The sequence below is a fragment of the Primulina huaijiensis genome, chromosome 15 (assembly GCF_012295235.1).
Source record: "Primulina huaijiensis isolate GDHJ02 chromosome 15, ASM1229523v2, whole genome shotgun sequence".
NCBI classification, from domain to species: domain Eukaryota; kingdom Viridiplantae; phylum Streptophyta; class Magnoliopsida; order Lamiales; family Gesneriaceae; genus Primulina; species Primulina huaijiensis.
In genome coordinates, this window is record NC_133320.1 from 22,679,523 (window position 1) to 22,693,660 (window position 14,138).

General features: G+C 33.9%; 2 protein-coding genes across 3 annotated transcripts; both read left to right on the top strand.

The window, feature by feature from the left end:
- Window positions 1-1,077: 1,077 nt before the first annotated feature.
- LOC140959877 (RING-H2 finger protein ATL38-like) lies at window positions 1,078-5,054 on the top strand. Its single transcript, XM_073417910.1, has 3 exons — window positions 1,078-1,855; window positions 2,636-2,733; window positions 4,518-5,054. Exons 1-3 carry the CDS (start codon window positions 1,697-1,699, stop codon window positions 4,915-4,917), a joined length of 657 nt encoding a protein of 218 aa, XP_073274011.1. The 5' UTR covers window positions 1,078-1,696; the 3' UTR covers window positions 4,918-5,054.
- Window positions 5,055-9,580: 4,526 nt separating this feature from the next.
- On the top strand, window positions 9,581-13,946 carry LOC140959336 (glucosamine inositolphosphorylceramide transferase 1-like). Of its 2 annotated transcripts, none has more exons than XM_073417193.1 (4): window positions 9,581-10,316; window positions 10,988-11,110; window positions 11,730-11,897; window positions 12,054-13,946. In XM_073417193.1, the coding sequence occupies exons 1-4, from the start codon at window positions 9,972-9,974 to the stop codon at window positions 13,734-13,736; spliced, it is 2,319 nt and encodes a 772-aa protein (XP_073273294.1). In that variant the 5' UTR covers window positions 9,581-9,971; the 3' UTR covers window positions 13,737-13,946. The 2 variants fall into 2 exon arrangements, with proteins under 2 accessions (XP_073273294.1, XP_073273295.1); XM_073417194.1 differs by lacking the exon at window positions 9,581-10,316 and adding an exon at window positions 10,363-10,710.
- Window positions 13,947-14,138: the final 192 nt, after the last annotated feature.

Consider the following 14,138-nt stretch of genomic DNA (forward strand, 5'->3'; position numbering starts at 1 on the left):
ACCATGATCGAGAAAACAAGATTTAAGGAGCAAATATAAAATTATAACATAGAATTTAGACGTAGGTCCCAAAAAAAGAGACAAAATAATAGAAACCGGCGAAATTTTTGCATAGATGTTTGCAAACAACCCCTCATAAAAGGATGATTGCACCTATGTACCTCATCTAGAGTTTCAAAAGATGAGCAAGTATTTCTTTATATGTGAGACGGTCTCACGAATCTTTATTTGTGAGACGGATCAATCTTAACGATATTCACAATAAAAATTAATGCTCTTAACATAAAAAGTAATACTTTTTCATGGATGACTAAAATAAGATATTCGACCCACGAAATTGATCCGTGAGACCGTCTTACAAGATTTTTTGTGTCAAAAGATTTGCGTTTCAGCTCAGAATTAGTAAATATTTAAACTGTAAAAAAATTAATTTTTATTCCTATTTCGCTAAGACAAGGTAAACACAATGTCTTCTCTTGAAATAGATGAGAAATTAAGAAAATTATGGATATATACTTTAGGTTACACACGGCTTACATTTTAATGATAAATTCAAAAAATATCCTTAAATCCAATTACATATCTTTCAATTTTTTATTATCTATTCCACTCGAAAAAGAAAGATTTCATAATGAATGTAACCTTAACAGTAAGTCTAACATTACTATTTTTTATATTAAAATCGTCGGTTCCATGTCGTATGTATCTATCATGTGAGTAAATACTCGTTCGTATTGTTGGTTGTATTTGGATGAATAAATGAATTTGATATACGCACATAAATTTGAATAAAAAAATATTTTAAATATGAATTTGAAACGACGCTCAGAGTAAAAATTTATGATTTCAAATTCATCTATTCGAATGTGTCCCTATGCATATTCAGAGACTTCTACATTCCAATTGTGGAATACAGTCAGCAAGATTAGCACCCAAAAAGCACTGATTAGATACCACACTAACTGAAGTTAACAAAGAACAAAGATTCCATTTTATGTGAAACTGGCTGAATTCTCATTGTCATTCTTTTTTTTTTAAAAAAAAAAAGAAGAATAAGAATAAGTCCCCAACCACTTTTTTTTTGTTATTATGGTTTAATGATTTTTTTTTTTCTATCGATCAAAAGAATAGTTTGTCACTATATCCCTTTTTTTAGTCAAATCTTTAGTCCTTGGATGTTAGCTTAAACTTTTAATTTTCTCATGCTCGACTGAGTTAATCTTGTTCTTCCATCTGTTTCCCAAACATGGTGTTTCCTCAAAAATTTTGCCTTAGTCCAATTCCACTGGATTCTGTTCCACTACCATTATTATTGTCTTCTTGATAAAATGTGAGTCTAGAAAGAGAATATTCATGTGGATATATTGAGGGGTAGTGAGTGTGAGATTTGTGCTGAAAAAGAATGGATTTTTGAGGGGAAAACAGGATAAAGATCTGGTTTTTAAGTGGGAAAACGAGGGATTTAGCAACGGTGTTTGCAGACGAACTCTCTTAGTCGTTTTATGCCTTGGTGTTTAATTTTGTGAAAAAGGTTTTTAATTTCCAGCGGCTAATGTACAACGGTGCAATAATTGAACTTTTCAGGGGAATTCCATCGGTGGGACATTGGAAATAGTAGAAAGTAGGGACGGGGAAAGGAAAATTAGAATTGGGTTTTTGATATAGTGGGTAGAAATCTAGAAATATAGAGAAAGAAATGATATCTTCGGGTATAAATTTGGTAATGACAGTGATTGGATTTGCGGTGAGTACTTTGTTCATAGTCTTTGTGTGCACAAGGCTCATTTGGGCTCGAATTCAATTGAGTGTCTCGAGACGGTCCTTTTCCAGGGCTCTTAGATCTGATCTTAGCACTGTAAGCATTCGTTTCGCTACTTTTTTTTTTTGTAATCTTGAATCTGTTTTTCTATGGATGTAGATTTGAAGTAACTTGTTTATCATATCATGTTTGTTTATTTTGTCTGTACTCTTCATTTTACCACCTGATTTGAACCAATAAATCAAGAAAATTTAAGTGCAACCTTACCCATAACCGAATCTGTTCAGTGTCGGACTAGCAATGACCCACGGTCATCGAAACGTGGCACTTGGACTGATTTATGTGAGTAAAAGGTCGAGGTCGTAGCGATACCGTAATTATAACAAGTTCACATGTATTTTAGTTATCATGTTATAGGCTATGAAAACACATGATCCTAGCAGCCAATGCACTATATGGTGTACCATTTCTTGTCTCGTATCATAATTTTTGTTAGTTATATTTGTGTTTCAAACATAATTTTCATTTTGGTAATTGAAGTTTGACTATGTATCATCAATTTGGTGTTTTGCTTTGTTTGTTTCCTCAAGTAGTTCTGAAGCTCTTCTCATGTTTGAGCATTTTCGGATGGAATATTGTTTATTATACTTTTTTCACTTGTACATGCTTCTCCATCACGTCTTTATGCAGCATAGGGAGCCAACTTTTACTAAATTAATAGTCCCATCCAGACATTTTGATTCTACAGTTTCTTTTGTTGTTTTATTATTGTATACTTTGTTATTTCATAATGATGAATGAGAATCTTCATTTGTAGCTTTGATCACTTTTAATTCTCAGATCTGAGTGATGTTTTATCTGACTTGTTAAATACAGTTGGAGCATGGCCTTCATGGCCTTGAGCCTATTGTGGTATCAAATTTTCCTACAAAGAAGTATCGAGAATTGTGCTTCTCGTCGAAAGAAAATACTCTGTAAGTTACTCAATCTTCTACGATTTTGTGAGCAGCTTTGATGCCAGGTCTGCTGAACCAATTTTTTTTTTTTTTAAAAAAAATTAATGGGTGTTAACTTTTTGCTGAGGAGAGATATTCACTTGCATTGATTTTGAACCGGTTGTTTACAGTCATAGAAGATACTTCAAAAACTGAAGTTTTTTTACTTTGCTTAATTACTGCCCATTTATTACTTTATGAAGTAGAAATTGAATTCATTTCGTATATTTGTTTTGACCTCTTTTTTTATGGAAATAGTTTTGAGAATGTTAAATCAGATAGAAATATTAACATAAAACTGTTTGCTTCTGATCATTCGGAGTTTCACATAGTTTCTTGGAAGAACTGTGTAATCGAGCAAGCATCTATGTTTAAAGATTATCTGCCAAAATTTGGCGGCATCCTTTGCTCTGTCTTAACATAATCATATGCTGTCACTATGCTGGAAAAATTCATTAAAGTGTGGCATGAGAATTTTTTAAAGCCAGTAACGATTTAAAACAGGTTCTCTGTGAGATCTGGGGTGATCATAACCTTAAACTTTGTTTTAACCATAATTATTAAAAGCCCTTAGGCATCACTTAAAGCTCAGCATTTTGTACCTCGACACAAGGTTAGGCTCAGCCCTTTGATGAAGCATGTGCTTCAACCTTGAAGCCTAACCTTGGTGCGTTTCAAAGACTTGAAGCTGTAAATGTGAAGATGATGAAATCAAAGGCAAATGATCGTAGATTAAATGTCGAGCGCTCGTCAAGGTGTGGATTATCTTTGGGGCTTGAGTGTGAGTAGGAAAGTGGGTGCAGCCTTTATTGAAATTAGTCATGCAATACACATTATATGTGTGCACCACAAATTATTTTATTCAAATTGTTGTTTATATTATTATCTTACCAGATAAATCATGAGCTGGGAACTTTTTCAATAAAAATAAAAATCCTGATGTTTTATTGAATTCAAATGACGAAGAAAAACATTAAATAAATTCTATCTCTATCTTAGATGATTAAAAAGAAGAAATGGGCTGTGTGATAAACTCGCGTCGACGATCCAAAAATACCACCGAAAAAAAGGACTAAAGCAGGCTGTTGCTTGATATACATTGTATATTTACATATAAAAATAAGTGAGGTTATTGTAGTAGACTCGCTTGGTAACACCCCAAACATACCAATTAACTAGTTACTATGTAGGGGTCGTTTATTATATCGTTACAGATTGATGAAGGGAAAAAATGCTTATTTCTCCGTGCCTAGAATTTGAAAGTTCATGGAAATTTGACCTTATAGATGTTATTGAATTATTCGGCTTCTAGAAGGTAGTCAGTTGGAAGTAAGCTACTAATCACTATTTCTGTGGATGGATTTGATTGTTTTTTTTTATTGTTTCACTAGCCATTGTTTGAATTTTCATATTTGATGGGAACACTTTAGTTTGAATTTGTGCTCGTATCTCGTTCTTGAATTGTGCTTGGTTACTACTGGTCGGTCTGCTGTTGCTTGTTGCTTGATTCTGTATTTCAGTGTATCAAAACATATCTTAATGTCTTCTGCTTGCTGTGGAGCTAGCAGAGTGGTGAAGGTGGGATGAACTAAAATTCTAAAACTTTATGGGAGGATATCATATTTTCGTGAATATATTTAATTTAAATACATAAAAGTACATAAATTTATTAGAAAAATTTTGAAGAGGAGTTGAGCGATCATCTTCTACCAGCCCTCCTGCTCCACGTTGCTTGTTTACATAAAAAAACTTCCTATCCGCAGGTGCACTGTATGTCTATCTGAATACCATGATGAAGATACCTTACGTATCCTCCCCCTATGTGGCCACTCCTTCCACGCAACGTGCATCGACATTTGGCTTCACAGGCATTTCACGTGCCCTGTATGTCGAATTTCCCTTCGTGAACTCCCTGAGAGACGGTGGTGCATGCAACCGATGTTCAGCTCAGCTATCAGATCCCAGTACACAGTGCAATCCATCAATTCACATTATTGTCATTGCATGTTAAGCGGGCAAATACGTTCTTCGAGATCACACGATAATCCAGTGATGGGTACGATTGAGGAGGCTCGTTGTGAAAGCGAGGGGGTTCTAGCTGATGCTAGAGACAGCAATTACGTGGCGATTGATCGGAAACTGGGGAGCCCCTCGGATGAGTGAGGGTGATTCTCATGAGTCACAGCTTTCCATTAATTGGTGTACCTATAGAATGCTACTTTGTCTTTGTCATACACGGTACTTTTTGTTTTTGTTTTCTGTATGTATAAATGGCGGCTTTAGATTCTTTCCTTCTTTTACTTTGATATTCTGTCGTCTTTTAGATTCTTGATTGTTGTTACTTCAGTTGAGAGATGGCCATCAAGTGCAAGAATCTCTCTTTTCTCTCGCACATGTTATTTATTTTCTTTTGATCCGAAATCTGATTCAAAATCCGATATAGGAACATTTCTTCTAGAATCTTTTTCAAACCGAATATGTATCTAGTAAGACAGTCTCGTGGTTTTTTATTCGTAAGTGGGTTAACTCTATTCATAATTACAATAAAAAGTAATATTTTTGACATAAAAAACACTATTTTTCATGGGTGATCTGTTTAACAAAATTGACTGGTGATAACGTATCATAAAAATTCGTGTTTCAAATTTGATAAAGATTGGTTGATAGAATGGGTATTTTAAAATAATAATTTTCTTAGTATGTTATGTTTGTAAGAAAACAAAAAATAAAAATAAGAAGGTAAACAAATAATAATTTTATGGAAAAGATTACCCAAAGTTGTTACAGTATATATACAAAAGAAACTTATTGTTTTAAAAAATTAAAATTTATTATATGTATGTGTGCACGAAAACGGTCCCGTATCCTTTGTGAATAGATTTTTTTTATAAAAATGAATAATATATTTAAATTTTAATGTTATTAAAGTCTAGAGATATTTGTTTTCGCCTAAGTGACAGTAGATGTCACTTGTTGACCTAGGTTTAGGTTCGAGCCTAACTCTCTTTCCCACCCTAAAAATTAAAAAAAAACAAAATAAAAATAAAAATAAAAATAAAAATAAAAATAAAAATAAATAATTATTGAGTAGCAAAATTACAAGTTTGTGTCTTTCTAAAAAAAATTAAAATTTATAAGAAAATTAATAAATTGCGATAAAATAAAATAAAATAAAATAAATAGTTCTACCTACCTATCTACCTTGTAGAACCTAATAGCATAACTAATTTGTGAAATTTAAGTCTAATTTCAGTTAGCCTTCAATTATTCCACGTATATTAATTGATCAGAATTATTCTACATAGCTATTTGAATAAGAATTTAGAATTTTCTTAATCACTTAATTTTCCAATAATAATGCATTTACAAATCAAAACCCAAAGCTAAAATCTAATTTTAAAAAATAATATTAACTTATAATAAATTTTTTTTTAATTATTTGCAATTTGTTTTAAGCGGTTGTTTCATCAAATCATCCGAGAGAATGGCTCCTCGAAACCAAGAGATACGCATAGGAAATAACATACCGTTAATTTTTTTATTTTTATTTTAAAAAAAAACAGCATATCATACACATAAATAGTTTTAATATGTTACACGCAAATTTTGAGTGCTCACTTATTGTTTCTGGGTGTTGCTGGCATGACATCCATGAAAAATATTATTTTTATGTCAAAATTATTACTTTTTATTATAAATATGAACAACGTTGACTCGTCCCACGAATAAATATTTATGAGACTGTTTTACATGAGATATGCTCAGTAATAATTGGCTTGTTTCCCAATAGGTTTATAAATTTTTATAAAACATTTTTGAAGAAATATAATAAAAACTTTCAATGATAATTAATGGATGAATTCAGCAGCACCAACCTTCGTAATTGTACTGGATAAACATACGAACTAACATAGTAATTTACAAATTCAGTCTAATCTTGAATTGAAAAATAATGGACGACAGATATTGATCGTTTCTTGGTATATTCTTCAATTCTTAAATCAAATCAAAATAAAATGTACCAATAATAAAATAAGGACAATTGGATTATATGAATATTATATATTTCACAAAATAGAAGACGAAGCCAAATGGAAAATGAAGAAGAAAAAATAGACATTTTCCAAAGATGAACCCACCCGGCTTGGGAATTTACTTGAATGGCACGATATTTCAGGTCAAGGTCTTCGCCAAAAAATCTTGGTACATATTAGAATTTTTGTAAGTGTTTGGTGCTTAAATGATTTTTTAAAAAGGATTTATGATTTTTTTTATAATTTTTAATTATTATTCAGATCACGTGTAAGTATATTAAATATATAATTCACGGAGCTAACACATGAATTTTTTTAAATTGACTAGATATCATAGTTATGAGTAAATTAATAAAAAATTCCCTTAAAATCTTCATTTTTAAACATTGAAATTCCAATTGAATATTTTAAAATCTTTTTAAATATGAATTTCACTTAATGTTTATGTGGAATGGAAGTAAAAAATCTCTCATTTCCAATGAGTATAGGTAAAATATAACTATATAATTCTTATATTTCGATTCATCGTCACATCTCACGAATTAAATCTAGATAAACAATATTTATTGTTTAAAAAATTCAAAACTATTGTCGTTTTGGAAGTATTTCAATTTTGAATCTTCTTATCATACAAAATTGGCTATTTATGGCAAGTATACGTCACACCTTGATATTTAAATAATAGAAACCTATAATTTAAATATAAAGGCCAAATGGGTTTATCTAATATAAATATATTAAACTACACAAAATTTTGATCTCATTAACCAATTTTGTGAGATATATTTGTAAAATAATATTAATTTTCATTTTTCAATTTAAATATAGACCTGACTGTTTCACAGTCGAACTTAATTTAATGAAATGAGTCTCTGTTAGCAAGAACCATACGAAATTATTAGCAAAAATATATTATAAAAAAGTATGATTTCTATTTAGAAAATATAGTTAATAAGCAATTTCATCATTACATGTGGGACAAATTAATAGCATGATTTACGATTTATATGATATAAAAAGTTAGATTAGTGAATTAAAATTTCAATTAATAAGGATTAAAAAAATTCTAAATCGACGGTTGAGCTGGTCAAGCACACGGCTTTCTTGGTGGGATTGTTTGACATGGATAAATTCATTGAATATACAATGAAATTTATGTTAATTCTGACAAAAACTTGTGTGAGACGGTCTTACGAGTTGTATTTTGTGAGACAAATATCTTATTTGGGTCATCCATAAAAAAATATTACTTTTTATGCTAAGAGTATTACTTTTTATTATGAATATCGGTAGGTTTGATCCGTCTCACAGATAAAAATTCGTGAGACCGTCTCACAAGAAACTTACTCTATTATTCGCGTCTTTGCACTATTTTCAAAAAAACAATATTTTAAACATTGAGAATAATAATAATAACGAGTCGGGTCGTTGCACAACGAATGATCAATAAATAAAAATAGCATAAATTTTAATATTTATTTTCAAAGAATAAACTTTATTTTTTTTTTTTTGAAAATCAACCAAAGTCTCACATTAAAATATCAAAAAAATTATAATGAGTTAAGAAAAATAAAATAATATCCTAATTGGAATGAAACATTTTAGGTAACGTCCAAAAGAAAGCCACGAGACTTTAGGCTCGAAATGGACAATATTATATCATCATGGAAATATGCGATTTCATGTCATAACAAGTGGTATCAGAGTCATGATCTAAATCGAACCATGCGAGTGAAATCCTCGTATACTTAAATGAAGGAGGTGGTGAGGGCACACAGTAAAAATCCTAGATAAGCTATCGAGGTAGGTGATGCTCCCGATATTTCATGTAAAGCGTGAGTTTCCAACTCTGTGAAGAAGAGTAACCTCGATTGGATGACGAATAAGGCTTGAGGGAAGGCCTGAACCATGAGAAAACATAATGAATTTAGTTGGAGGGAAAGATTGTTGAAATGTAGCCAAAATTCCATATTGGAAGATAAGAGAAATATCACGAGTTAATAAGATGACATAATATTTCAATTGGTACGATGATTTTTAAGTAAAATCCAAAAATAAAATCATGAGAGTTTATGTTCAAAGTAGATAATATTATACAATGACCGGGATATGTGAATATTGTGACATAATTATGAATTAATTTTCACTTTGAATTTGTGGAACGATATTATTTCCGAGTGCTCTAATCAAAATCGACAAATCAAAGACATACGGCGCCACCATCACTACTTATATTCAAAGCCGGCGGCCCTTCCATTTCCAAGGTGGACCGATTTTCAAACCTTCTACGCGGCTTATTGTTCCTCGAATCCATCCCCATACACCATCTACTAAGACATACGTTGTCAACTAACCGTGTCAACTTTTGTATTCATTGTTAATATGACACTCTCTTAGTAGATGTACAAAATTGATATGTTTCATCACGTCCAATAAATAAGTGTGACAAACAATATCAATTTTGTACATCTACTAAAAGAATGTCATATCAACAATGAATACAAAAGTTGACAGGGTTAGTTGATAACAGATCAAATATATNATAAAATTCAATCACTTTAAAATGTCGTTTTTTTTGGGCCAATTAAAAAGATTAAATTTAACAGCTTTTGATTTGGAAAGAAACCACTCATTTTCATCTCCTTCGAACTGACCATTCTGGAAAAATCCAAGAAACACGCCAAACAGTCAACCAAACGCGGCCTTAATGGTCAAAATTTCTTGTTTGGATCACAAACCAGACAAGCCCTCGACACCCATTCGTTCACACGAATGTATGTAATGACCAACAGATAGATGTCATGAAACTGTAAATCCAACAAGTTTACAGTTCTTTAAAAAAAAAAAAAAGTTTAAAACGTTTCTCCTTCGTCTCCCCCTTAAAAACCCGGCCGCGGTTTTGTTGTTCACTTTCGGGTATCAATTCAAAGATCCAATCTTTGCAGAGGAAGAAGAGAAAGACGAAATCCAACGATCCAGAAACAAGTAGAGCTATAGATCCCGTTAAAACCTCTGCTGGTTCTTGTACGTGAAGTTTATTATTACTTTTTTCACGATCATATCTGGCTTAAAATGTTGCATGCATAAGGCCGGCTCAGGCATCGGTGGTGATAATTTACCGGCGGCGGAGAGTTCTACCGCTCACTCTGCTACGGACCCAGTATTAGTTTTCTGTCTACAGAAATGGGTTCAAGTCCAATTGTGGCTTCTGGTGGCGGTTCCGGCGGGTGGTTCAGGTGGAGGTGGCACAGCGCAAATGGTGGTGGGAAGAGCGGCGGCGGCGGCAATAAGAACGGAAACGGCGTAAATAGTAACAGTGAGCAGTGTGCGGTGTCTTCAACGTTTACGTATTTCTTGTTCTCGTTTGTCGTCTTGGGGTTGATTGGGAGTTTATATGGTCGGCTTGCGCTCACCTCTAACGTGCGGTCGGAGGTCGCCGCACTCGGATGCGCAGAAGACAGTGAGGGTTCTTGGGCTATCGGCATTTTCTACGGGGACTCGCCCTTTTCTCTTATGCCCATCGAAGAGGTCAGTTTCCATATTTTCATTTTTCCAAGTACTCGATTAAAAAAATGATTTTTTTTGCAAAATAATTTGATTTCCGATACTAAATAACATGAATTTTGTATTTCTTTCAAACTTCTGTAATTTATGAATCAGTCGATCACTTTACTTGACGGGTACAAAATAGTACAGCGGTGGTTTCTTAAATTAAGGGTGATTGTGAGATTTATCTGTGTCTTGCGAGCGATATTCGTTTGTTGACCATTTCTTCTTGTGTTTATGATTGCTTGGTGACAGTGGACAAGATCCAAGTTTGAATTTTTCCTTTTTATTTTTCCAATTTCTTGATTATGTGGATATTTTACGTAGCCATTCCACCTCGCCCGAGCCTGGATTTTAAATAATTTAATGTTTTCAGGTCTTTCTTTTACTTTCTTGATTGCCTCTTTCTTTCTTTTTCGTTTGTTTGGAGTTTTAAATGTTTGATGCCTTTAAATTGAAAAGTTTGGCAGCAGAGATGATATGTGAGAAACACACACACACACACACACACACACACCCACCCACCAACACTAACTCTTGTACAAAAATTTAAATATGTTTGAGCTTGAAATTAGGTAAATTCGGGGATCTGAAACTCTGGGTCTTCCGTAAAATTTTCATTTTTTTTCTTACTTCCGTGATTTTTTTCCCAGATGAATATATGGAAGGACAAGAGTGCAGCATGGCCAGTAGCCAACCCTGTAGTTACTTGTGCTTCACCTTCTAATTCAGGATTTCCCAGTAATTTTGTTGCTGACCCTTTTCTTTATCAGCAGGTAATTTCTGTTTTTCTTATTCTTTTTTTTTTTAAAATAAATTTTGAACTTAAGTTTGTCCAATACGATGTTAAAATATTCAGGAGTTCTGTGCAATACGATGTTAAAATATTCAGGAGTTGTGATCTCTTCTCTGCATGTATGCTTGTGAGAGTTTTGGTGTTAGTATAGTATAAACTTATCCAAGTTGTTTATACTTTATAGGATGCATCTTTTTCCTGTGTTAAAAAGGACTAAACTTTTATATGTAGAAAAACGATAGAATGTCTTTTAAAGTGGTCCTCGAATCTCATAGAGTCTGTATCTTGTATTTTTTATATGTTATTTTCAGTTACCCATATGCTGGCCTTTTGATATATGAGAGCCAGCGGATATAACAAATATGCTTGACAAAATAACATATAGACAGAAGAAAATTTTAGGAATGGGAAATGAAAAAATTGTAAGGTGAGCATAAGCATGTATATATGCATATAGTTGCTGGATATACGGTGTTCGTGTGTTCGTCTACATTATTGAGACACTTATGGTGCTCTTAGATAAGATGAATCTGAGTGCCATATTTGAATGTTCAATGCTTGTGCGATCACTTTGGCTGATATTGAATATTGTTATTCAGAATGATGTCCTCTACCTGTTTTATGAAACAAAAAATTCGATTACAATGCAAGGCGACATTGGAGTTTCACGGAGCATAGATAAGGGAGTGACATGGCAGCATTTGGGTATATCCCTTGACGAAGATTGGCATCTATCATATCCATATGTCTTCAACCATAATGGAAATGTGAGATTTCATGGGCATTTGATTTTGCTTTAATATAATGTCACTTCTTTAACTCGAAAGCCCTAGTATTATAAATAAACTGATGTATTTTCATTATTTTTAGTCTTGATTGATTCTTTCAACTCAATATTTTTCAAATGTGCATTTTTTCCACAGATATATATGATGCCAGAGGGTAGTGCGAAAGGGGATCTTCGCCTTTATCGTGCTACGAACTTTCCTTTGTCATGGACACTGGAAAAGGTAATCATGAAAAAACCGCTCGTTGATGCTTTTATAATCCCTTATGAAGGAAAGTTCTGGCTTTTTGGTTCGGACCATAGCAGGATTGGCACCAATAAAAATGGGCAGCTTGAGATCTGGTACAGCAACTCGCCTCTTGGTCCATGGAAACCTCATAAGAAGAACCCCATATATAACACAGACAAGACCATGGGAGCTCGTAATGGAGGCAGGCCATTTGTATACAATGGAAATATTTATCGCATCGGTCAAGATTGTGGTGAAACGTATGGCAAACGTACTCGCGTGTTTAAAATTGAAGTTCTGACCAAAAATGAGTTCAAAGAAGTTGAGGTTCCCTTGGGTGTCGAAGAGTCGAGTAAGGGACGGAATGCTTGGAATGGTGCTCGAAGCCATCACCTTGATATTCAGCAGCTCCGTTCTGGCGAATGGATCGCCGTTCTTGATGGGGACCGTGTACCTTCTGGAGATACAGTTCGGCGCTTCGTTCTTGGGTTGGTTTCGATTGCATCTGTGGCTGCATTTGTGGTACTTGTGGGAATTCTTCTCGGGGTAGTTAAATGTATAGTCCCATTGAGTTGGTGCCCTCACAATATGGGAAAGAGAAGTGATACTTTCTTGACTTGGGAAAGGTCGAGCGCACTATCTTCGAAGCTGAGACTATTTTGCAGTCGTTTGAACCGAGCAACCTCGTTGCTTCGTGCCAGAATACAATTGAGTACATGTACTGGAATCATTATCTTGGCTTTGGTTATCGTTTTTTCTGGGATACTAACATGCACCGGGGTTGGGTATATATATGGTGGAAATGGTGGAAATGAGCCATATCCGTTAAATAGTCGCTACTCCCAGTTCACGTTGCTAACAATGACATATGACGCCCGGATTTGGAATCTGAAAATGTACATAAAGCATTACTCTAGATGTGCCTCGGTCCGGGAGATAGTCGTCGTGTGGAACAAAGGAATACCTCCGGAACCAAGAGACTTCGACACAGCAGTTCCTGTAAGAATACGAGTAGAGAAGCAGAACTCGTTGAACAATCGTTTCAAAACTGATCCACTGATAAAAACTCGAGCGGTTCTCGAGCTCGATGATGATATCATGATGACGTGTGATGATATCGAAAGAGGGTTCAGAGTCTGGCGAGAGCACCCTGACAGGATTGTAGGATTTTACCCTCGGCTTGTAGATGGGATCCCGTTCAAGTATAGAGGCGAGAAACATGCTCGAAGACATGACGGGTATAACATGATTCTCACTGGGGCAGCTTTCATCGATAGTACGGTTGCATTCGAGAGGTACTGGAGTAATGATGCATCATCAGGTCGAGCATTGGTGGATGAATTTTTCAACTGTGAGGATGTATTAATGAACTACTTGTACGCGAATGGAAGCTTGTCCAGTGTGGTCGAGTATGTTAAACCCGCGTGGGCGATCGACACCTCTAAATTTTCGGGAGTAGCTATCAGCAGGAATACCAAGGCACATTATGGAATCAGAAGTAACTGCCTGGCAAAGTTTTCTGACATGTATGGAAGTTTGGCTCACCGGAAGGTCGAATTCGGCCGACGAACAGATGGTTGGGACGCGTAGCGAAAAAAGTCAAGTGAAATATAGGTTTGATAGGACTTAGAACTCGAGATCAAGCGACATTGGGTGTGTCACGCTTGTGTAAAAAAACAAAGATATTTATAGGGGGACTCGTGCCAATGTGCCATTCATAGTTTTGGTATGTAAAATGTACATTGTTATGGATGAAATCATGGTAAAGATTGATAATTAATATTAAATTGTTAAAAATAATTCATAATTTTATTTTATTTATTTTTAATCATATATGTAATTTAGTAGTAAATTTGAAAAATAAAAATCGAACTTCTAACCATAGATTAAACGTTTATTTAGTCCATCAAACTCGTTATTATTTTAACACGAACGAGTGTTATACTTGAACAACTAAAAATAAAGTATTGTAAAAAAAATTACTTTTTAACC

Excerpts from the sequence above, each read along its gene's own strand:
- LOC140959877 (XM_073417910.1), top strand. The coding sequence starts at position 1,697 with ATGATATCTTCGGGTATAAATTTGGTAATGACAGTGATTGGATTTGCG. Across the intron at positions 1,856-2,635 it reads TTAGATCTGATCTTAGCACT|TTGGAGCATGGCCTTCATGG; the intron begins GTAAGCATTCGT and ends TGTTAAATACAG. Across the intron at positions 2,734-4,517 it reads TCGTCGAAAGAAAATACTCT|GTGCACTGTATGTCTATCTG; the intron begins GTAAGTTACTCA and ends TCCTATCCGCAG.
- LOC140959336 (XM_073417193.1), top strand. The coding sequence starts at position 9,972 with ATGGGTTCAAGTCCAATTGTGGCTTCTGGTGGCGGTTCCGGCGGGTGG. Across the intron at positions 10,317-10,987 it reads CTCTTATGCCCATCGAAGAG|ATGAATATATGGAAGGACAA; the intron begins GTCAGTTTCCAT and ends TTTTTTTCCCAG. Across the intron at positions 11,111-11,729 it reads ACCCTTTTCTTTATCAGCAG|AATGATGTCCTCTACCTGTT; the intron begins GTAATTTCTGTT and ends ATTGTTATTCAG.